The sequence below is a fragment of the Panthera onca genome, chromosome D4 (genome assembly GCF_046562875.1).
Source record: "Panthera onca isolate mPanOnc1 chromosome D4, mPanOnc1 haplotype 2, whole genome shotgun sequence".
Classification (NCBI taxonomy): Eukaryota; Metazoa; Chordata; class Mammalia; order Carnivora; family Felidae; genus Panthera; species Panthera onca.
The window spans coordinates 13122189-13146959 of record NC_138351.1 but is presented as its reverse complement, the minus strand read 5'-3'; the positions used below and the strand labels follow the sequence as shown (position 1 = coordinate 13146959).

The 24771-nt window shown below is 40.1% G+C and overlaps 1 protein-coding gene and 1 long non-coding RNA gene across 4 annotated transcripts in view; one reads left to right on the top strand and one right to left on the bottom strand.

Moving 5' to 3' along the window:
• The window catches only part of LOC132663644 (uncharacterized), a 42277-nt gene extending 30469 nt beyond the window's left edge, over nt 1–11808 (bottom strand). The window contains exons 1-2 of the long non-coding RNA XR_009603182.2: nt 11679–11808; nt 7035–7150 (exon numbers count right to left, since the gene is read on the bottom strand). This is a non-coding gene — a long non-coding RNA (uncharacterized LOC132663644). The remainder of the gene's footprint in view (nt 1–7034; nt 7151–11678) is intronic.
• Nucleotides 11809–11844: 36 nt separating this feature from the next.
• PTAR1 (protein prenyltransferase alpha subunit repeat containing 1) overlaps nt 11845–24771 on the top strand; it is a 50586-nt gene continuing 37659 nt past the window's right edge. The window contains exons 1-2 of one of the 3 annotated variants that reach the window (XM_060610105.3): nt 11845–12065; nt 20877–21046. In XM_060610105.3, coding sequence (XP_060466088.1) covers nt 11980–12065; nt 20877–21046 — 256 coding nt within the window. In that variant the 5' untranslated portion in view covers nt 11845–11979. Of the gene's footprint in view, nt 12066–12185; nt 12461–20876; nt 21047–24771 lie in introns of those variants that run through there. The other 2 variants (XM_078436032.2, XM_060610106.3) reach the window with 2 other exon arrangements.

The window sequence follows — 24771 nt, the reverse complement described above, 5'->3', positions numbered from 1 at the left end:
AATATTCAAGGGAATAAAGACAGTCTCTTCAGCAAATGATGCTGGGAAAACTGGACAGGAACATGCAGAAAAATGAACCTGGACCACTTTCTTTTCAAAAAATAATTTTTTTATTGTTTATTTTTGAGAGAGAGAGAGAGAGAGAGAAAACAGGGGAGGGGCAGAGGGAAAAGGAGATACAGAATCTGAAGCAGGCTCCAGGCTCTGAGCTGTCAGCACAGAGCCTGATGCGAGGCTCAAACCCATGAACTGTGAGATCATGACCTGAGCCGAATTCGGATGCTTCACTGACTGAGCCACCCAGGTGCTCCTCATCTGGACTACTTTCTTACACCATACATAAAAATAAACTCAAAATGGATGAAAGACCTAAACATAAGAAAGAAATCCATCAAAATCATAGAGAAGAAAGCAGGCAAAAACCTCTCTGACTTCAGCCACAGCAACTTTTTAATCAACACGTCTCCGGAGGCAAGGGAAACAAAAGCAAAAATGAACTATTGGGACCTCAGCCAAATAAAAACTTCTGCACAGCAAATAAAACGATCAGCAAAACTAAAAGGCAACTGATGGAATGGGAGAAGATATTTGCAAACAACATATCAGATAAAGGGTTAGAATCCAAAATCTATAAAGAACTTATCAAACTCAACATCCAAAAAACAAATAATCCAGTGAAGAAATGGGCAAAAGACATGAATAGACACTTCTCCAAAGAAGACATCCAGATGGCCAACCAACACATGAAAAAAAAAGGCTCAAAATCACTCATCATCAGGGAAATACAAATCAAAACCACAATGAGATATGACCGCACACCTGTCAGAATGGCTAACGTTAACAACTCAGGCAACAACAGATGTTGGCAAGGATGCAAAGAAAGAGGATCTCTTTTGCACTGCTGGTGGGAATGAAAACTGGTGCAGCTGCTCTGGAAAACAGTATGGAGGTTCATCAAAAAATTAAAAATAGAACTACCCTATGACCCAGCAACTACACTACTAGGTATTTATCCAAGGGACACAAGTGTGCTGTTTTGAAGGGGGCACATGCACTCCAATGTTTATAGCAGTGCTATTAACAATAGCCAAAGTATGGAAAGACCCCAAATGTCCATCAACAGATGAATGGATAAAGAAGATGTGGTATATATGTATACATATATGTATATATGTGTATCTATCTATCTATCTATCTATATATATATATACACATACAGTGGAGTATTACTTAGCAATCAAAAAGAATGAAATCTTGTCATTTGCAACTAGGTGGATGGAACTAGAGGGTATTATGCTAAGTGAAATTAGTTAGAGAAAGACAAATATCATATGACTTCACTCATATGAGGAATTTAAGATACAAAACAGATAAACATATGGGAAGGGAAGCAAAAATAATATAAAAACAGGGAGGGGAACAAAATACAAGAGACTCTTAAATACAGAGAACAGGGGGTGCCTGGGTGGCTTGGTCGGTTAAGCGTCCAACTTGGGCTCAGGTCATGATCTCATGGTCCGTGAGTTCGAGCCTCGCGTCGGGCTCTGTGCTGACAGCTCAGAGCCTGGAGCCTGTTTCGGGTTCTGTGTCTCCCTCTCTCTCTGCCCCTCCCCTGTTCATGCTCTGTCTCTCTCTCAAAAATAAATAAACGTTAAAAAAAAAATACAGAGAACAAACAGAGGGTTGCTGGAGGGGTTGTGGGAGGGGGGATGGGCTAAATGGGTAAGGGGCATTAAGGATCTACCCCTGAAATCACTGCACTATATGCTAATTTGGATGTAAATTAAAAACAAATAAATTATAAAAAAAAGAAAGAAAAGAAAAGGATGGGAAATGATACACCACACAAATGGTATACAAAAGAGAACTGGAGTAGCTATACTAATACCACAAAAAAAATAGACTTTAAGACAAAATTTGTTACTAGAGACAAAGAAGGATATTTTATAATGACAAAAGGACCTATCTATCAAGAAGACATAACAATTTTTTTAATTTTTAAAAAATGTTTATTCATTTTTAAAAGAGAGAGAGAGAGAGAGAGTGAGCATGAGTGGGGGAGGGGCAGAGAGAGTGGGAGATACAGAATCTGAAACAGGCTCCAGGCTCTGAGCCATCAGCACAGAGCCCAATGTGGGGCTCAAGCCCACAAACCACAAGATCATGACCTGAGCCAAAGTTGGACGCTCAACCGACTGAGCCACCCAAGTGCCCCAAGAAGACATAACAATTTTAAACATACATGCACCCATCAACAAAGCCCCAATACAGGAGGCAAAAACTGACAGAATGGAAAGACAAAATGACAACTTAACAATAATAGAGGCACATGGGTGGCTCAGTCGGTTAAGCATCCAACTCTTGGTTTTGGGTCAGGTCGTGATCTCATGGCTCATGAGTTTGAGCCCCACATCCAGCTCTGGGCTGACAGTGCAGAGCCTGTTTGGGATTATCTCTCTCCCTCACCCTCCACCCCTCCCCTTCTCCCTTTCTCTCTCAAAATAAATAGATAAGCTTTTAAAAAATTTATAAAAGAAAAAAGAAAAACAATATATAAATTCCCATCCATTTATGTATTGCCCATGGTTGCTTTTATGCTACAACAGCACTCGAGTTGAGTAACTGGAATAGAGGCCATACAACCCCACAAAGTCTAAACTATGTTCTATTTAGCACTTTAAAAAAAGTTTGGAACTTCTGGTTTCAGCTACAAAATGTATACAGCTTGGAAGTCTTCACCTACATCTTTACAACAAGACTAAAGGTAAACAAACTGAAAATAAATGACTTTTCTTAGACCCATCAGAGAATTAAGATCACAGGACAAACCATCACCCAGAAATCTGAGAGACAGCCAAACACAGAGAATCACAGCTGAGATCAGCTTATGTGGAGCAAAGATGGTGGAGTCTTAAACTGCTATGAATACTTAAGTGATAATCTTCAGAAATTGCTGGACACTGAGTGTGTACCAGGTCAAGACTGAGAAGCTCCTTGGGGACCCAATCTTAGGGGAACCCAAAGACTCTTATGAGTTTTACCTCAAGGAACCCCACCAGGTTCTCATGGTAATGACCTCCCAAAATACCCACCCACTTTAAATTACCATTTTGAAATACACCCAAAGCATTCTCTGTAATAAAGGCCAATGCTCCAAGTAAAATGATGTTACCAGACCCTTACATGACCCAGGGAAGGGCAATTAGCCAACTCCAGCCCCTCTTGAAATCCTATTTAACCTAAGAGGAAAAAAATCAAAAAGCTAAGGAGCACTTCTGAAAGTGACAGCCCAAGGACTCAAGCCCACTAGAGACTGAGAGTCATTCATAAAATTACAGAACAATTCCTCTCCCACAACATCTTAGCGCCACATCAACAGGGTTCCAGTATAATCATAGCGGATTATAACTGAAAGAGTGTCCAGACACAAATTCTATGTAAGAAGGAATTCTTAGGGAAACCTAAGGAAATGCACCTGAGTAAATGGAGTCTTGTGGCCCCTACAGCTGTAGCTACAGCTATGACATGAAACACAGTCCAGCTCCTAACCACAAAAACATAAAACCTCTTACTAAAGGCCTATTTCCCTCAGTTTCTATTGCCCCAGATATCACGTCCGGTTTTCAACAAAAGATTAGAAGCCATGCTAGATGGAAAGAAACCAAACACTAGAATCCGAAGTGACAAAGCTAACATGAGAACCAGATTTGGTAAGGGGTGATGAAAATGTTCTGAATTACATAGGGGTGATGGTTTTATAACCTTGTGAGTATACTAAAAACAACTACATTTTACACGTTAAAAGTGTGAACTTTATGGTATGTGATTATCTCAATTTAAAAAGGGTTTTTAAAAAAGATTTAACATGATTTGTAACTTTTTCCAAAACAAAAGTTTTCCTATACCATCCACACCCACTCAATTTGTGAAAATAACATTATAGAATAAATCTATGAGAATCACAATGGAATAAATTTTAAGAATTATGATTTTCATTGTATAGTTATTTGCTACCTATAACATTAACAATAAAAGAGTAAACATACTGTCTTTTTGCCACTCAATAAATATATACTTAATGTCTGCTTCATATAAGAAACTGTACTATGTTGTTGGGCTACAAAAATGAAGTTGACAATTCCATAAAACAAAATGAAAAGTGCCAAGCAAAGGCTACATAAAGTACAATGGACTTAAGAATATAGGAGAGCATTACCACCTGGGGTGATCAAAGAAGTCTTCTTCATAATAGAGGTAGTATTTTAATTGGGTCTTTATTTATTCATTTAACCAATGTTGAAATGCTCATTATGCTCAGGTAATATGCCAGGTGCTAGGAAAACAAAATTAAAAATGAAATGGATTCTCTCACTGTGTCATGAAATAAAACTCGAAATGTGTATGTACAAATATGTGTGCTTATTTACATATGTATGGATAACTAACTACAGTATAAAGCAATGAGAGCACTTTTGAAGAATGAGTGTCAGCCAAGAAGCATAAACCCCTTTAATGGCTCCCTGACACCTTCCAGAAAAATTTCAACTGCAGAAATACGGCCTTGAGTTTCCTATGATTAAGCCTCTGACTAAATTCCTAGGTGACTTCCTCTACTGCTTCTTTATTACATCTATATTATGTGTTGGCTATTCTGTCCTTTCCTATTTTCCCCTCAACCTTTCCTTTCATCCCTCTATCCATTCATTTAAGTACTAATTGAGAGCCCACTACATGCAAGGTGAGGCACAGGGATACAACACCACACAGGACAAACAGGGTTCTAGCCCTTGTGGAGCTGATCTTCTATACAAGGGTAAAGATCCTGAATGAATAAGACAACTATTAGTTACATGTGATATATGCGACAAGAATATCCAAGTCTATGAGTATACAATGACAGTTTTAGTCCTTTCCTCTGAGGTATTTGACTTCATGTGTAGTAAGTAGCAAATACTCTATATTCCTTGGGAAGAATTTATATGACAGGGGATGGAAGATAAACCTTAAAACATTCAAGGGACTGAAATCATAGTGAAGTTGCTAAGAGTTCAGTCATCTGGGACATGTCAAAATATTTCTACCAAGGTGAAGGGCAAGTTGCTTCATCTTGCACACTCTGCCACTGAAAAAGAGACACATGGGTTACTTTGGATTCAGGAGGCAAGATATACTCCATGTGAATGTTCTAGTTTGAGTAATTTTCTGAGTAATTCATAGTTTTGAATGGACCCCAGAGCTTCCAGGAAAGCTGATCTTGGGCCATATGATCCAGAAGACCCAATAGCAGGGAGGAAAAAATCATGGCAATACCTTAAGGTTAGGGAAAAAGGTTTTTTCCCTAAGGTTTGGGGAAAAAGCCACCTATTCATCTTCTACAGATAAATATTACCCATTTGAGAAATAGTTCCAGGCTTGCTACTGGGCTGCCCGGGCTAAATACCTGATTCATGGTATACCAGGTAACCATGCAACATGAGCTGTCCATAGTGAGCTGCCCAGTGTAGCATGTAGAAAACAAAAAGGATATAGAAAGGAAGAAAAACTGGAGCTAGGTAATAATGCTTATAGTTGACATTCAGGTGACAGCAATACTGAATCTGAAATCACTTTACAAACATTGTCAGGCCAGTAAAAGTTACTAGTTTGGTCTTCTTTTGGTTACTGAGACAGGCTATGTAAGCTCTTTTCTTCCTAGAGCCTTCACACATATTGTTTCCACTGCTGGTGTGGCTCTTTCCCTGCTTTTCACTGGGCCGGTTCCTTCTCATCTTTCATGTTTCAGCTTAAGTATCACCACACAGAACAGACTTCCCTGATCACGTTTTCTAAAGCCATGCCCTTACCCCCACACTATTATCATCTGTCATGGTACTCTGCCTTTCCCTTCTGTGCCTTGTATTACAGTTTGTTGTTATACATTTGTCTGTTTACTTGAATATTGTGTAGGTCTTCCATCAGACTGTAAGTCCCACAACAAGGCAAGAATAGTGTCTGTTTTTCTCACCATTGTATACCCAACCGTTGACACAGCATCTTATACACAGCAACAGTCATTAAAATTTGTGGAATAAATAAGTGCAACTGCTTGGACTCTCATTCTTTCAGCAACGGTAGTCATCCTTCTCCATCTATAAACCAAACAGCCCATATTTTGCACTGGCCTTTTTGCACACTGATGGTGATTTGGGAGACTTACCAGAGAAATTAAAGTGCCTAAAGTCAGCAAAAATTGGGGAGTTACTCTATGGCATTTCTTCCTGAAACTTAGACAATGGGACTATAATTCTCTATAAATGCTATACTCAAGTAAGAACATAATTCAGTATTTAACAAAGAATGCTCATCATTTCCTATGGGTAATTTTGGCCTAACGTTAATTTTGACAAGTGTCAGCACTGGCTTAAAATAGGAAAACAAGAAGAAACTGAGAAATATGGTATATGTTTGTAACCAAAATTCTGGGTTGTAAATTAAGAAGGAGATGAAGGAAGAGGAGGTACAGCCTTGTCTTACTTTTTTTTTTTAATTTTTTTTAATGTTTATTTATTTTTGAGAGAGAGAGCACAAGCGGGGAAGGGTCAGAGACAGAGAAAGAGGCACAGAATCCAAATCAGGCTGCAGGCTCTGAGCTGTCAGCAAAGAGCCCGACACGGGGCTCGAACCCATGGACCGTGAGATCATGACCTGAGCCGAAGCCAGATGCTTCACCAATTAAGCCACCCAGGCGCCCCAGCCTTGTCTTCCTTTTAGGCAATTACTGAAGAAGTCTCAGACTGAAACTCTGCTGTAGTCAAATGAACCTTTTACTAACTTTCTAAATGATTTTTTAACCTAACTCTAAGGTTTTAATATAATAATATTTATACCAAGGAACAAACAAAACAGCAAACAGAAAAAAAGCCCTAAGAATGTACTCACAATTGGGAACTTGTTTCACTTAACCATCCAATAGAAGGCATATTACTAAGAAAACTCCTACAACAATTTGACATCTTCAGTATACATGAAACATTCATTGCATTATGGAAACATACCTATCTCCCAGCTATTTCCACATACAAGTCCTGGACCGCCTCTTTTTCTCTGTGTTTTCTCTCACACAGCTTCTTCTGTTCTTTTCTGAAGATTACATCATGGGTCTCCTGGGCCTCTGTGGCAGGAAGAAAGAAGAGGGCCAAGCAAAAGGATGATATTTTCAGACTATCAAATGTCAAGAAAAATAAAACATCACTTGGTCAGCAACAAAAACCTTATTATGCAACTAGTATCCTCACTTCTGTAACCTCAGGGATTCTAATATCAGCATTAACTGCCTATTTAAATCATCTTCATGATTAGCATCTTGATAACATTTACCAACTCTGTCAGGTTAAAAAACCTTCATGTTTTAAGTAGGAGGCTTATAATCAGTATAATTTTCTTTAATAATGTTAAACAGAGTTTCATATTGAAGGTTAGTATTTGCCTTATCTTAGTTTACTGTTGTGTTTTAATACTGATTTACTTATTGATTTTATTTTAATTTTAGAGAAAGAGAGCATGCATGCAAGTTGGGGAGAAGGGGGGAGGGAGGGGAAGAGAGAGAGAGAGAGAGAGAGAGAGAGAATTTTAAGTAGGTTCTGTGCTCAGCACAGAGCCCAATGAGGTGCTCCATCCCATGACCTTGGGATCATGACCTGAGCTGAAATCAAGAGTGGGACACTCAACCAACTGAGCCACCAAGGTGCCCCAATACTGATTTACTTGTAATGAGGCTTTCTTTAGTCACAGAAATAAGTAATCATTTACATAGTGCTTCCAAGTTTAAAGATGGTATCAAATGCATTCTCATCTTTATCTCAACAATTAATGAAGGGCTAACAATATCAACTAAGTGTAAAGACATAGTACTTGAGAGGGGCGTCTAAGTGGCTCAGTCAGTTGAACATCCGGCTGTTCATCTGGGCTCAGGTCATGATCTCAAGGTTCGTGAGTTCCAGCCCCACTGTGAGGTTCTGCACAGACAGTCCAGAGCCTGCTTGGGATTCTCTCTTTTTCCCTCTCTCTGCCCCTCTCCTGTGCATGCATGTTCTCACTCTGAAAATACATATTAAAAAAAAATCATACTTCATTATCCATGAAATTTTCTTTGGGGAAAATAAACCCACACCCCAAGGCAAAGGGTATACCAAAACTCTCCTCAGTTTAACGCACATGCCATTTAAAATTCATTTATTGGGGCACCTGGGTGGCTCAGTCAGGTGAGTGACCAACTCTTGATTTTGGCTCAGGTCATGGTCCCAGGGTCATGAGATCAGGCATTGTGTTGAGGTCTGCACTGAGCATGGAGCCTGCTTAAGGTTCTCTCTCTCTCTCTCTCTCTCTCTCTCCCCCCTCTGTCTCTCCCTCCCTCTGCCCTTCCCCTGCTCATATGTGCACTCTCTAAAAAAGAAAAAAATCATTTACTAATTTCTTTTCTTTTTCCTGAAGTGGTATTTAATAAAAACTTCAAAAATGATTATCACTCCTGTTGGCCTCTTTTAAGAATTCATTAAAAGACATTGATATTGAAGCTTTCTGACTAGCATCCTTATTTCCCTTCTATTTCTTTGCCAGTAAATTCTTGGATTTTAGGTTAATACGATAGTGATACAGCTGAGGTTTGGCACACTGTAATTACATAGTTACTTACAATGGTAATATTATAAGGAATCATTTAAAATTGAACATTTACTTTTTCTTAATGGTGGAAAGAAGTTTGCTTTTGTAATAACGGCGCATGGCGAGAACAGGTTTAGTACTATTTACACTCTATCTTGTGTAACATTACCATGGGAAATGGAGTCCAACCCAACTAAATAAATAAACAACACATCATAGTGTTAGAAATAGAATAATAGAGTGAAGACTGAAAGAGATTATAAGTTTCTTTACAGCACTTCACGAAAGAAATTACTAGGCTCATCATTAAAATCACCTTGTTTTCTTTCCTTCCAAGGCCCTTAATACGTACATTAGGTTTTTCATCATAGAAAATCTGGAACATCCAGAAGAACATAAAGAATGTACATAGGTCTTAATTATCTCAAGTAATTCCATCATATAGTGATAACCACTGTTAACATTTCAGTTTATAAACTCCCAGTCTATTATATGTATGTATATGTGATTACATTGATATTACATACCATTTGTTTTACATATACATCATTAGCATCGTCTTGTATGCTGTTTTGGTATTTCTTTTTGTCATTATGTATCTACCTTTTCCCCATTATCAAATAGTCTTCTAAAACAATGAAAAGCATGATTTGAGGGGGGGTGGACTGTCAAAATAATATTCACAGATATGTGAACAACTAGAGGTCACTTAAAAATCAATATCTCTAAGAAAATTAATATGCATACGAGATAGTTGACTAATATTTTTATTAACATAAACTTCTAAAATTCTTCTTAAATTATAAATATTATACTTTGTTCTTTGAGTTACTTAGTAAAATTCTCCTATAAATATATCTCCCACTAAGAGTCTGGTATATACTCTTTTAGTTTTAATGTGCTTTTAAATGACGAATAGTATTTGATCTTATAGATTTACTATAATTTACTCAATTCCCAGTGTTGGGCATTTAAGGTATTTACAATATTTCATTATTAGCAGTAAATATATTTTGCAGATCCCTGAATGTAAATCTTTGACAAAAGATTTCAACAAATCTTTTCAACAAATCATGCTAAATTTATCACGTCCTCTCCTTATAATTTATCATTATAAAGTCTCATAAATTTAAATTCTTAACTTCTTTGAATTTATTTCTTTATATGCAAAATTAGAGGGCTAGATTACAGTTCTAATATGCTCCAATTCTAAAAAATTTGAGTTCTAAACATAAATCCAAAATTGGGTGAAACAATTTGTGAATCCTTAGAAGAAACATGAGACATATAATTCATGCCTTTCAAATGAGTTCAAAGAAGGTGTGTGTGCACCTAGGTGTGTGTTTGTGGGAGGGCGTAAATAGAAAAACAGAAAAATTAATTATCTTTCTGGAATATCAATTTTACTTCGGGATCTAAGGACAAAGTTTGTGGTTTTTTTCCTGTTAAATATATTAGAGTGAAAAATTTAAATCTCATTTTTTTTAATGTTTTATTTTGGAGAGACCCAGAGATTGTGGGGGCAGGGGCGGGGGTCGGGGACGGCAGAAAGAGATGGGACAGAGAGAACCCCAAGCAGCCTCGGCACCGTCAGGGCAGAGCCGGATGTGGGGTTTGAACTCATCAATCGTGAGATCATGACCTGACCCGAAACCAAGAGTTGGAGGCTTAACCGACTGAGCCATCCAGTGCCCCCAAATCCCACTGATTTTTAAGATAAAAATGGAAGTCTCTGAAAAAAAAAAAATGTTTGTATTTTTGGGAAGTCGGGATTTATTTTCCATCTTTCGTTAGGAAAGGATGCAAGGCTTTAAGTGAAGACGAAGAAGGCTTGCCAGTTGTAACACGAACCATTTGAGGATTGGTATCACATTCTTAAAGAGTAACTAGGATATCTGAAGTAATCCTTGGCCTTGGAATCTAAACACACATTCACTCCCGTCATTGCCTCATTTGGGAACCTGTCAAGAGGTTAAGGATTGTTTCCTTTTCCTCAAATGTCCCACCTGGCTTTTATACAATTTTATGAACCTTCTAATTCATTTCTTTTAAAACCAGAAGGCCGGTGTCCAGACAGCAGGTCTAACTAACCTTTACAAACATACCCACAGGGAATAGCATCCGCTGGATATAGTTCGTTTATATTTCTCACTCACTAATTTGGCAACAAATGTATGGTCTCTACTTTCACAATCATCAATCCTACTTCAAATGTGCCACATTGTTTCACAGTAAACAGACTATGAGCTTGATTTTTAAAAGTTTTTTTTTTTTTTTTAAAGATACGGATCTCAAGCAAGGATTAAGTAAAAATAAGTGAACCAAAGGCACCCAGATTTTTCTACCACAGAAGGGTGAAGGGAAATCTGATCTGTGAAAATTATGGCATTTCAAAATCTAAATGAAGTAGAAAGCTAGGTTTTCTTAAAAATTTTTTTTGTAGCAGGGTTAATGGCTATGAAGCGCAAACTTCGTCAGGATCTTGGCTTTGTAACTCCAAAACTGACACGCAACGTTCAAAGCACGCCAAATGATGTACAAAATGAAGTACACTCAAAGTAGAAAATCTAAAACATATTTCTGTATGTCCACACCCTATATCCAGGTGGCAATTAACTTTCCCTTTTCCTCTTTTAATGGATTAATTAAATTTTTCTTAATTCGGTTTTTGAAAATGGCTGCTCGGAGGGCGAAATTGGCACGCGGGTACAAAACAAGGTCACCAACACGGTCCAATTGGGGCTCACTCCGCCACCAGCGTCTGCGGACCGCCTCGTCCCTCCAGTTGGGAAAATAAAGCGAAGAGGCTCTCAAACACTCGGGCACAAACAGCTCCAGAGGACCTGCGCTCTCAGTTAAACTTTCCTCCAGAAGCTCCCGGGGGCTGGTTCCCAGAGCAGTTGACAGTGGGTGGCCCCGGCGGCGTCGGGGGTGGGGTTCAGACCGACTCTGGCTCCGGAAGGTTGACTTTAGCAAGACTCCTCCCTCCTCGGCCCTGAGTGGACTACAAATTAACATAAAACGTGTAAAACATTGACCTCAAGTAACTCTGCAGCATCTTCCGGGACACTTGGAAACTCGGGTACCAGCAAAAGTCGGGGACCAACCAGGCGGCCTCAGCCCCAGTGGGCGGCTGGCGCCACGCCCCGGCCTCCGGCGGCGTGACCCGGAAGTGCTCGGCGGCGGCGGCGGCGGCGGCGGCTGCGGCGGCGGCCGCGACTGCGGCGGGGGCGGGAGCGCGGCCAAACCGGCGCACACGCGCGCGCTCCCCGCGGAACTCCCGCCGGCCGTCCGGCGCTCTCCCGGAGGCGCGCCCGAGCCGCCGCGGCCGCCACCAACATGGCCGAGACGAGCGAGGAGGTGGCGGTGCTGGTGCAGCGGGTAGTGAAGGACATCACCAACGCCTTCAGGAGGAATCCGCACATGTGAGTCGGGCGCCGGCGGCGCCGCCGCCTCGGTCGCCCCCGGGGGTCTTCGGGGGCGGGCAGGGGCGGAGCCGAGCCGCGAGCTGATATCTAAGGGGCAGGTCCCGGCCCGCGCGCCCCTCGCCGGAGGGGACCGAGCGAGGTCGGGGCCGGAGTGTTGGCGGCCGCCGCAGGGCCCGCTTGCCGCTACCGGAACGCGGTCGCGGGCGAGTCCCTAGAAGTGACCTCGGAAAATCAAAACGGAGCGACTTTTTTTGCCCTCCTTCCCACCCCTTCCCTAGGAGTTCTTGCAACTCGAAGGACTTCACCCGTGTGTCCACATCCTGCATCCGCGGAAGGTACACGGGCACACACAATGTGGCTCTGTAGATGCTTTGTAAATACAACTCTTTGAGGTTCGTCCCGGACCCATGGTAAGGGGGGGGGGGGCAGTGTCACGGATCGTCTTATTTTCAGTGGACCAGAAAACCCTCAGCTTCGTAGCCAAAGGTAGTTTGAGGCTGCTTTTGACTTTCGCCTCACTTGTCCCAAGGTTGTGGAAGGACTCGGATGAAACATCCTGCTTTGAAGGTGATCAGGGCATTTTCAGGAGTGTAGCTTCGGTAGGTGTCGGATGGGTCTGGTGTAAAGCGGATGAAAACTTGACACTTTGTAGCGTTAGCTGATTCATAGTTACAGGGAACATAGTCACTCTGTTCTTATCCTGACACTGCTGCCCTCTTTAAGTAGGACACCACAGGGCTGACACATGTATCGTTCGTCCCTCCTTCCTTTTCATGGTACTTGGAGTACTCTGGGAAGATACTAGAAGACACTGTATTCTTTCTGACACTTCTGCTTTCATGTAACGAGCGAAAAAGGAAGCTAATAAAAGAAATGTCTACAGTATACAGAAGAGTCGGGAGAAGCAAGAGTGTTTAATTACCACCCTTCTCTCGTTGCCCCCTCCCCTACCAAAAGAAAGAGTCATGGAACCCAGTTTTATATTACTGTATTTTCACTTTTTCTAATTGTGGGGTTTTTCTTTTAATATTTTGTTTATTTTATTTCTTTTAAGTTTATTTATTTTGAGAGAGAGAGAGAGAGCACACATACGCATGAGTTGGGGAGGGGCAGAGAGAAAGGGTGAGAGAGAGAGAATCCACAGCAGGCTCCACACTGTCAGCGCAGAGGCTAGTCCGGGACTTGAACCTATGAACCATGAGATCGTGACCTGAGCTGAAACCAAGAGTTGGATGCTTAACCCACTGAGCCACCCAGGCTCCCCTAATAATTTATTTTTTAAACTGGGACACATGAATACTTACTCTTTTTAAGCCTTTTAAGCCCGACACCCTTAAGCTTTTCTGCCTAAAGAAGGTAGCAGACCTACATCTAAATGATGCTTTTAGAAATTAAGAAGCCCTCAGATGTCTTGCTCCCTTGTGGCACACAATTGGAGACCGTAACAGCGCCTCATTAAAAACAAAAGGCTGCTGGCCTCAGAACGCACCTGCTGCCTCTGACAGCGTCCACTTCCTTTCCCCTTGTGACTGCTGCCTTTTTTTGAGGGAGTGTTGGGAATGATCTCCTGGCAGTCACCATAGTGGGTCCTGGGTCTTCTGAAGAATGCTTTGATGCCTTGTATATCAGTCTTTCAGTCCCTTTTCGTGAATGAGAGCTTGGGTGTAAATAAGAGACAACCTCAAAAAAAAAAAAAAAAAAAAAAGTTGGATAAGTGAAGGGCCTCTTTTCTCATCAATGATGTTGTTTTTCTTGAAGAAATTGTAGCAGAGATTAGAAAGAAGTCTAACAAGTACAGTAGTTTCTCTTCTGTGCGGTAGATTTAAAAAGCACATCGGTGTTTTATATTTGAAGAAACTGAGATTGAGCGTTCACTGGCTTGGTGGGTTGAGACAGTGCAGTTTGGAGCACATCTCGTTCTTCTGGATCCTATTTACTGAAACTCATTAAGGACTTTTATGCCCCCCAATCTTATTTTTAATGGTGAAATCTCATTAATATGCTTTCTATCAGTGCCAGATTTAATATTATCAATAAACACTTAGATCATTCAAGATTTAATAGTTTGAAATAAGTTGAGCATTTGAATAATTTGAAATGATGATACATAGTATAGGCCTGAAGAATTGAAATAACTCATTGCTTAATATTAATCCTCAGCTATTTTTTAGTATATGTTTCCTCCACTAATGATATTTTCAGTAGTATTACTGCGCAGATTCTTTCAGAATGTTTGATTTGGATTTTTCAAAATTGCCTGTACTTCTTCCCGTAATCTATCCCTCTCACTTCCAGGATAAACAGGCTGTATTTCTGGTTAAAGGGGGGGAAAAAAGGCATTGTTTATCTTGAAAGTTAGTACCTAACTATATTTTTCCGTATTACCAAGAAAAGTTTTTCTCTTTACTTTCTGTTTTCTTTTTTCTTCAAACACAAGATAGTTTGTAATTTTATTCGACAACATCCACTCCATTAAACATACTGACTTTGTTTCTGTAAGAATGCTTCCCAGGAGGAGTCGAACATGCATTGGTTAAGATGTAGATTTTGTTACAGTTGGATGTGGATAGGTTACCCCCTGTTAACCTCAGTTTCCTCTTGATTTGGTGAGGTTGATGAGAACACAGGAAAATCACCTCACGCTGTGTCTGGCCCTTATCTGCCACTTGGTAGATACTAGATTTAACCTGAATTTCCGTATTCCTCAGAAAACTGTACTGGCCAACTGAATGATGAATGTGAGGTACTTCATAAACTGAAAAATACCATAGAAATGTTATTTGTATGGTTGACTCTTAGAGAATACCACTGGAAAACAGCTGAAGGCTTGACCCAGGGACTAACAATAGTTTAATGTATAGACCTTTGCTAACGTGGAAGACAGATGTTTATGGCGTAATTAGGGTCATGTCAAAGGTTTCTTATCTACTGAGTTATTTTTTTTTTATTAATCTTTAAAATATGTATTGAACTCTCACTGTTTATGAGATGTTGTAGGTAGTATCCTCATGGTATAGATAGGAAGAAGTATAAAATATAGTTCTCATACTCAAGGCACAGAAATATCTATGATGGTGGAATTGCCCTGTTTCTGTGCTGTCCAGTGTGGTAGTCACTAGCCATGTGTAACTATAAAATGTTTCAAATGTGGCTAATGTGCATGAGGAACTGAATTTTAAATGGTATTTAATGTCGTTTGACTTACCCATGGGTCGTATGTGCCCAGTGGCCACTGTATTGCACAATGTAGCTCTAGATAGAGACAAAGACCCACCTGCGTGAATAGTAAATTAGGATTTACGGCAGAGCAGTTAGTGGTAGAGGCTGGGCTAGCAGCATGGGGAGCAAGTGCTGTGTGAGTGTATTAGACATAGAAGGAAGGCTTCGTATGTCTAGGCCAAGGGCCTTAGGGGAGGTGGGCTTTGAGCTGAACTTTGAAGGCTGGCAGGATTTATAGTTTCAGAGAGGGAGCCACCTCCACATGGAACTGGAAATTAACCTGAACCAGCAAGATGTGATAGAAAAGATACAGTAGAGTCAAATTATGGAAGTCCTTGACTTAATTTCTTGCATTCCATGTATGCATTCAGCAAAAGAGCACCTGTATTTCACAGATAGAATTCTAGCCCCTGGGTGTGCAGGTCTAGGAGTGGGGTGAAGGTTGGTGAACATATCACACATGGTCCTTAGCCCAGTGGAACAAACCACACAGATTATGGGAAGAGCCTGAAAGAAGTATATTTGAAAGAATAATAACAGAGGGAACTAATTTATATTTGAAGCTCAAGATAGTTCTTTTGAGGAAATAGCAATTAAATTGAGACATGAGGGATAGATAAGAGCTGGGTCAGGGAAAATACACTGCATCGGCAGTGGAGAGGCCCCAGTGGAAATTTTTGAGTAATGGAGTAGTAAGGAAAGGCAAATCTGTAAGTTGAGTTGAAGAGTAGGAAACCACAATCCTAATTGTCTTTTTACACTTGATTTTTTATGTGTTTCTTTAAATAATAGTATAGTTGTAAAAGTTTGAATTTGAATCTTGGCTTGTCAGTACCTGGGTAGACTTAGACAAGACTGTTTATAAAGAAGGGTTAAAATTTCCGCTCTATGAGATTATTGTATGAAACAAATGAAATAGTTTATGTAAAACCAAACACAGAGCAGTACACATAATGAACACTCAATAAACAATAACAATTTATGTAGCTGTTTTAAAAATAAGTCCAGTAAGTGATATGTGAAATTAGTACTCTTTAGAATTGAGAAAGCCTATGAAGTTTCTGAAACATCTTGATTTAATCACTGGTAGTTTTAATTGTCTATATGAAAGGGTTAGATATTTCACTAATTCTCCTATTTAGTCATTTAGGAAGGATTTCCAGGGTAAAGAAATAACAAAATGACTATTAGATTAAGAAGATTTGTACCGTTTCCAGAATCCTTGGGCTTGTTTTCTGTGTGGTCGCTCCATGTTACAGGATCAGTTTAGTATTTGGGGACCGTTCTTCCCACCTAAAAGGGAAACTGGGTGATACTACTTTTGAAAATAATATGTGGGCCTACTCTAATTGAGGGTGTTTCTAAAAAGTGCAGACAAGAGAAGCTGTCCAAACATCAGGAACAAAGTCAGTGTCCGTGTTATATGAACCTTGAACTTCATCTGGAAGCCAGTGGATCCCCATTGTGAAGTGAAGCACTTAGAAAGCTGTACCATGCTGTGGATGATCTTTTCAAGTAAATATGTTGGTACATTCCATTTTGCTCTTTTTTTGGAGCAGCCTTCGAAGGTAACCTAAAAAGTGAGCTTCGTGGTATCTCTTTAGTATTAGAACTTTTTCACCATTCCAAACCTTCATGTCTTTAAAAATCCTATGACGTTGGTTACACAGGTGTTGAGTGTGCTTGTTAAACACCAGGAATCTAAATTGCCAGAAACCTGAAAAAGACTGGAATTTGGTGGTGGTGAAAGAGTCAGAGGTTTCTCTTATAACATTATTTCACAAAGAAGTAACTGGAGTTGTATTTAATATTTATAGCACATTCATTGCAACCATTTATATTAATATATAAAAATCAATTCTGTAGGAATATGTTTAATGTGAACTGTTGTTTTTAAAGAGGATTATAGGAGAGTATGCCCACTATAATCCCACTTCTGTGAAACATTTAGAAAAAAAATGCATTCCCAAACAGTAGTGTAGAGGGATGACAAAAGACTTCTAGTTTATTTTTTGCCCCCGAGTTTTCTAACTTTTCTTGAGTACGAAATTAGAATTTAAATAGCCAGAAATCTTCCCAGAAATCTGGAAGGAATTAATCTAAATTCTGCTTGCTTTCACTGATGTTTTTATCATTAACATCATGGGTTCTGGGCTAACTATTAAGAGATCCAGATTTTTAACTTAGCATTAGCCATGTGACCTTGGGTGATCATCTTAACCTCAGTGGACCTCAGTTTCCTTGTCTGATAAAATGAGACACTGGGGGAATGAGTTCCCTTCCAATTTTAAAATGATTCTGGAATCCTATTCCAAATTGTCTGAGAAAAAAAAGTGGACTATGACCTCAGGGACTCAGCATAGAAGAAGTCTGAAGTCAAACACACTGTTACTTGGAAGCTTACTGACCTACCTATCTTTCTAAAGTACATGTTATATTTTTAGAAAGCAGCAAAGCACTGTATTTTAGGGTCGAATAATGACAAAGGCTTAACTTTTTTGCTTCAGCTTCCCATCTGTTAATCGAGTAACTTTTCTCTTTGGCCTCAGGCTCTACTGAATTAAAGGTAATACACTTCATCTTTGCCTGTCACTTTATAGCTTACCACATACTTTACCTTGTGTTTGCTTTTCCTAGCAGGCGTTGTTATTCCTGTATTGCAGATGAGGGAACTGATGACCAGTGACTTGCCACATTCACATTGGACTGTTAGAGGTGGACCAGAGGGTAGCGAGAACCCTGGACCTTGGAAGATTGAGTGCTTTTGCTACCTCTCTTTTAATGTTCGCTCCCCCGATGTAGCCATTTTCATTCTCCTTACATGAGAATAACTGTCAGGTTTCTCAGTCAGAATTTGAAAGCTGAATGAGACCTAGCAGTCCATTTCCCTTAGAGATGTAATGCAATTCCACCATTTTACAAATGAGGAAAAGTGAGGTCCGTAGAGGCCAAATGAAAACTAGGACTTAGGCCCTCTGCATTGGAAGGAAATCAGGGACACCTGAGTGGCTCAGTCGGTTGAGTGTCTGACTTTGGCTCGGGTCATGATCTCGGGGTTTGTGAGTTCGAGCCCCGTGTCTTCGGGCTCTGTGCTGACAGCTCAGAGCCTGGAGCCTGCTTCGGATTCTGGGTCTCTCCATCTCTCGGCCCCTCCCCTGCTCATGTTCTGCCTCTCTCTGTCTCTCAAAAATAAATCGATGTCAAAAAAATTTTTTTAAAAAGAAGGAAATCAGATATAATGTTCTTTTGGAGAGTCAAGAAGTGATATTCTTTGAAAACGATTGATTTGAATGTTATTCCTCAAGTTCACAATAACCGGCCTTTCGGCGGCAGTTACTGTGCATCTGCAGTATCAGGGCATTCTTGTTTTTAAAAATTATTTCCTGGGAGAATGGTACCCAACTAAAGAAGTGTGTTTTTTTATTTGTGCAAATGGCTCTGTCCTTTCATTTAGGTACTGGATTATCAAATGGCTCTGTCCTTTCATTTAGGTACCGGATTATTAATTGGGCATTTTACTTTTGGTATAAATAATGAGCAAGGCAGGTTTTTACATGGCGAATTTACCCCCCCCCCCCCCCAGATGTACCCAGAATATAGGATTCTTTTATTCCTGTTACTCTGGCATTTGTACTGTTGACTTCTGCAGTTCTTTGAAGTGTTATAAGTGGTTATTAGATCTCAGAGATCAGACTTCCTTAAAATAATGATGGTGAGTTTATTTTGTTTTACTGTAATTCCAGTTTAATTTTTAAATGTTCTACTTTATATAGTAAAACCTGAAAACCAGAAAATGCCGGAGATTCAGCCACGTATTAGGGATAGCTCTGGATGTGGCTAGTTATCCTAATAGCGGTAGATTTTACATTAACCAAACACAAATGCAAAAACATTTTTGAATACTGGATGAGGAGCTCAGGTGTGCTCTCGGCATTGCTTTAGTTCTTCTCACAGCACTTTCTTTATACCACTGGAATGGCACAGTGGTAACATTTTATTATAGATATTGATACCACTTCCATCAAAACTGTCAGCACTATGAAGTCTGGGTCCACCTTGTTTTATTCATTTTTGCATTTTCAGAACCTAACACAGTACCCAGTATCAGAAAATGTTTAAATAGTTCCGACGTCGTATATCAGCACACTTCTGAATCAACCGGACCAGTGGTCAGGACAAAAAAAGCCTTAGGTCTCAAAATCTACCTTAAGTTAAATCACCTTGAAAGAATGGTTAGTAACTTAACCCGTAGAGTACCCTTGTTTATTGATGTATCCCTCTGTCCTTAAGGAAGCTACTTTCTACTGAAAGTAGCGTACTTCTGTGCTCTGCTCTCCGGTTTAGAGTTTCCAGGAAGGATTTTATTTTAGTTCCATAGCCTCCCGCCAGTTTAACAAAAAAAGAGGGCTTTTCTTATAACCTGTAATTGAACATGTTTCCCCCTCTTGCATCTGTCATACTACTCTGTTCTTGGTCGGGGAATCCCAGGGACATAATAGATAATGTCATACATAAGCTCTGAAAACCAGTTTTCTATTTTTTTAATGTAGCCAGTTATCATAACTTGTTTATAGTTGAAAGGCATGTGCAGGTTTTGCAAAACCATTTTTATGCTTGCTGGTTCATTTCCTATGTAAGTCAGCGGCTGTACATTCTGTTTATTAAATCTCCACCTCAAATGTAAATTTTCAACTAAGTTGAAGTGGTTTGAAAGAAGATGCCACCTTAAATGCAAATGATCAGATTCTAAAATGTATTTTCTGTTTCAGCAACCTTTATCAGTGTGTGTTTATTTTTTTTTTATTAATAACGTATAAAAGATCATAAGAAGAGGCCCACAGTCTCACTGACAAGATAACGTCTTTTGATAATTTGTTTCTGCTCATACATTATTAGGCAACCCACAAGTACATTTGTTGACATTTTTAAAAAATAGAAATGATACATTCAAATGATTAGGAAATTTAAACTGTATAAAAATAAAATTCTTTGTCCCCAAATTTCTTGGGATTCTTCATATATATATATATATATATATATATATATATATATATATATATAAAAGGCTTTGTGCCATACACTGTTGGGCATTTTGCTCTTCTGGTTTCACAGATCTTGGCATCCTTTCCAAACCAGTGTATGCCAGTCTGCCTCATTTTTGTACATCTCTACCACATGGATAAGCCACATTCTTCTGTCTTATGTTGACACAATTTAGATTGTTTGCAATTGTGTTGCAATGTTGCAATAAACATCCCATTGATATACTTTGGCCTAGGATAACTTCTGAGCAGTGGAATCACTGGGGGTCAAGAGTATGTGCAGTTTAAAATTTTGAAAGACGTTTTCATATTTCCATCCAAAGATTAGACCAGTTTTCATTTCTGTCGATGGGGAGTCAGCATACTAATTTTCCTGTACTATAGTCTGTATTAAAAAACTTTTTTTTTTAGTGCCTACTAATCCAGCAAGTGAGCTAAATACTATTTTTAAGAGAGGGAAATATGTTGCTTTTCTTTTTAATACTCTGGAGGATTTGAAAAGCTAGCAGTCTTATCTTTAATTCTTCTTTATGTTTTACATATTCAGAGATGAGATTGGTCTGATCCCATGTCCTGAAGCAAGGTATAACCGGAGTCCCATAGTCCTGGTAGAAAACAAACTTGGTGTGGAAAGCTGGTGTGTCAAGTTCCTCCTACCGTATGTCCACAACAAGCTCCTTTTGTACAGAACAAGAAAGCAATGGCTAAACAAAGATGGTAAGTATGAACTCTGTCCTCTTCCTTTGTGTTTTAGAAACAGCATGGAATACCAGGCGAAGAACCCTTTTTGGGTGTTGGCATTCCTAGATTTTGGTTCTGGCTCTTTCCTTCACTGCCTGGGCAGCAGCTTAACCTCTCTGTCAAATGAGGAGTTTGGACCCACCAGTAGTTTTCAAATTTTGCGTCGAAAGTGCTACAGGACTCTGGGCCACCTACTGCAACCTGGGCAGTAAATCAGAGGAGTTCTGATTTTACCTGTTTATACATCAAGGCTCTTTGTAAAATTTTATTTGAAGAAAACATCCTGTGGCTAAAGAAGTTTGAAAAGTACTAAGGAAGACTCTAGTACAAGCTCAGGTTCTCGGGTGGCAATCCTTTAGTAACTCTGTAAGCACTAGAACTGATTTTGGTGGCAGACCAAATGAGATAACGGAGGTGTGTTGGTGGTAGTTATACTGTGAACCAGCTCAGTGATTTATGGAGGCGCTCTTGTGCTTTGAATCCCATTTGAGCTTCGGCCCTCTGTATCCTGTTCTTGTGCTGATAGAAGCAAAAGAAAACGGTCCCAGAATTCACTTCTTTTGCTCCTCTGACACAGTTCTTTGCTGCATGGGACACTCTCTGTTCATCCTGCCTGGTCTCTTTTCCTAGCTTTCCCCCATATGTGACATTAAGCCTCCATGTGCACAAATCCCCTTTACTTTTTAGGTTTAAAAAAAAAAAAAGAGTCATCCAAGACTGTGTTCTCGACTGTTTTTATGAAGCTGCCCCTTTCTGTATAGAGTGGTACCTTCCCCTTTCCAATACAGCGGTACCTTCAGAAGTGCTCAATATGCCTGGAGGCTAATTTTGAATAAGAACTTTGTTTCCTGGAGAATTTTAATTACCAGCTTGGTAGCCATTACCATGAGCCTACTCATACCAGAGGCTGTTCTAAGTACTGTGGGGATAAAGAGGTGAGTAATACATGTTCCCTTTACGCAAGAAGCTTACAGTCGGGTGAAAAACAGCCTCCTTGTGGAATGTTGCCAAAGGTATGACATACTGATTTCCTTGTATTCCTCTCAGCCTCATCCTTAAAGGACTGTCCCAATAGCCCTATTCCCTGTTTAGACCAATAGAAAAGGAATCTGATTTGAAGATTTAATGTGAAATAGTTTGAGTTTTCTTGTGTTGATTCAATTAGTCCTCTGATACATTTTTCTTACTTTTAAGGCTCTGCCTAAGTTTATGGCATAGTTGAGGTTTGTGGCATAAGTGTAATGGTCTGAGTTTAGGCATAAATTGAAAGGTAAGGGTATTTATCAGTTGTTGGGCCCTATTTCATTCTGCCTTCCATCGCCCTAAGTAGATGGATAGCATGGTTATGAAACCTGTGGTAGCTTTCAGTAACATTAAGGTACAGAATAACACCATGTGAATCCATCCGGTTATTTTTTGCCAAACACAGCTGTATTGTGTATGTTCTGACAAACAAAAATGTATAATCGAGCCAGTACATAGCTAGCTTGGGGAGAGGGGAGACAGAATGATGCTCGTGTGGTGGAGAAGAAGCAGTCTGAATTTTGAAATGCCAAAGGCTTCTGTTAATGTTGTTTCAGATCATTAGCTTTTGCCGATTCATGTGTGCTGGCCCAGCCTGCCGTCTCCCTGGAGCCTTCCAGGTCCTTCTCTCCGTCTCCCTGTGTCTTGTCTCTCAGATACTATTGTACTACGGGCTTTGCCACATCTCCTCATGAAGTGAGGAAAGGTCCAAGAGGACCCAGGCAGAATCAAACGGTTAAGCTCATCACACGAATAGCTAGCGTCTAACCTTCGAATTCTGGTGCAACTGTGCATGAGGACAGAACCAACCTGACATTATCCTCACCCAGATCCTCATGGAAACAGTTTTGAATTTCACTTTTTTGGTGGGTGGTGACAGCATAGTGTAGTGTGGTATCACACAGTACTCAGGTTGTATATTGTGTTAAGAATAAAAATATGGAAGTGAGTTTCTGATACGACAGGAAAAGATACCTGGTAATGCTGACTACCGGAGAATTCTACCAAACTTGTCAACTGAAGCAGTTACTACACAGAGGTGAGTCTTGCTAAAAAAAAAAAAAAAAAAAAAAAAAGTAAAAAATACTAGGAAAAATCAGTTATTTCGTGAAAATGCTGTACCTTTAAAACTTTTTGTAGAAAACATACATAAAAAGCGCCAAGTGAAGAAAGCTGAAAGAATTTCAGAAATGTCAGTATCTGTGTGAGTGATCAAGCCCAGATCCTAGGCATCGCTGGGGAATGTATTCTGCAACTGGAGGTGACCTTTATTCTTGGGATAAATTTTTTCTTTTTAACCAAACTGAATTCATGCTCTCATTCTTGTGCTGCATTCCTTAAATGTTTGCAAAGCACCTGTACTGGTTAGAGTTCTCTGAAGAAACCACCAGAATATGTTATATATAGAGATTAATTATGACAAATTAGCTGGTAGGATTATGGAGGCTGAGAAGTCCCGCAGTCTGCTTTCTTCAAGCCGGACACCCAGGAAAGCCAGTGGTAAAATTTAGTTTGAGTCAGAAGACCTCAGATCCAGGGGAGCCAGTGGTTTTAAATGCCAGTCCAAAGGCCAGAGGAGATTCGGTGATGTTCCAGCTCAAGCAGACAGGAAGCAAAAAGACAGGACACTAAATACCTCTGAACAGATTGTATGATGCTCACCCACATTGGAAAGGGCAGTCTACTTGATGGAGCCTACCGATTTAAATGCTAAACACCCTCACAGACGCTCAGAAATAATGTTTAAGAGCATTTAACGTGGGCACCCTGTAGCCAGTCGGTTTAACATTAACACCAGAATGAGCCATCACAGCCTCCCTGTTAATTACTTAGTGCCGGTTTTTAAAAGTCTGCTGCAGTAGTAGCCATATTTGGTCTGGGAGAGGAACGATACTGTAATTCTGATTTTTGAGAAATCTGTGACAGAAACAAAAAGGAAGAGAGAAGTCCCGGCGTTGTGACCAAGTAGAGCTCAGTCCCGCAGTGTGTGTCCGAGGGTGCCCATCCGTCATTTTCCTGTGCTGCTCCCTCTTTCTCACAGCCTCTACCCAGAGCCACACTCTCTCTTCAACAGCCGTCTTCCGTTCTTTGTGTCTGTCTTCTCGTCTGGACAGATGTAATTATCTCATAGCTGGTCTACCCTGTGTTCAGTCCCTTCTTCTATAATCCATGTTCATGACGCCACTAGCCAGTTGTTTCAAACCATACTTCCCAGCAGCACTTCTTAGAGACACGGTTTGAGGGATGCTTGTCTGAAGTACAGATCTGTGCATCTTCTTTTATGACACCTACGGGTGCCAAGGTGGAGTTCAAACTCCGTGGTGTGGTGTTCAAGGGCATTCACAATCTGTCCCCAGCCTCCATCCCCTGCCTTTTTCCTCTGCTTTACATCCAGCATCGGAGGGTGTAGGTTTGCAGCCCCCAGGCTGAGGCCAGCCCGCAGATAGATTTTGTTTCCACCTATAGGATGTTTTTTTCAACTATTTTTCATCTGTTGGATAAACGTTTAAATTCAAGATGAACTTTTAAAGTTAAGATAGAAATCTGGATTTGTTTTCACTTGAAAAAGCAGGTACATAAGTTTCTGCACAGCAACAATTGGCCGGGGCTCATAGCCTCTGCTTTCTCGTGACTGACTCAGCCTGTTCCAGTTTGCTGCAGCCTCCTCCTGTCCATCA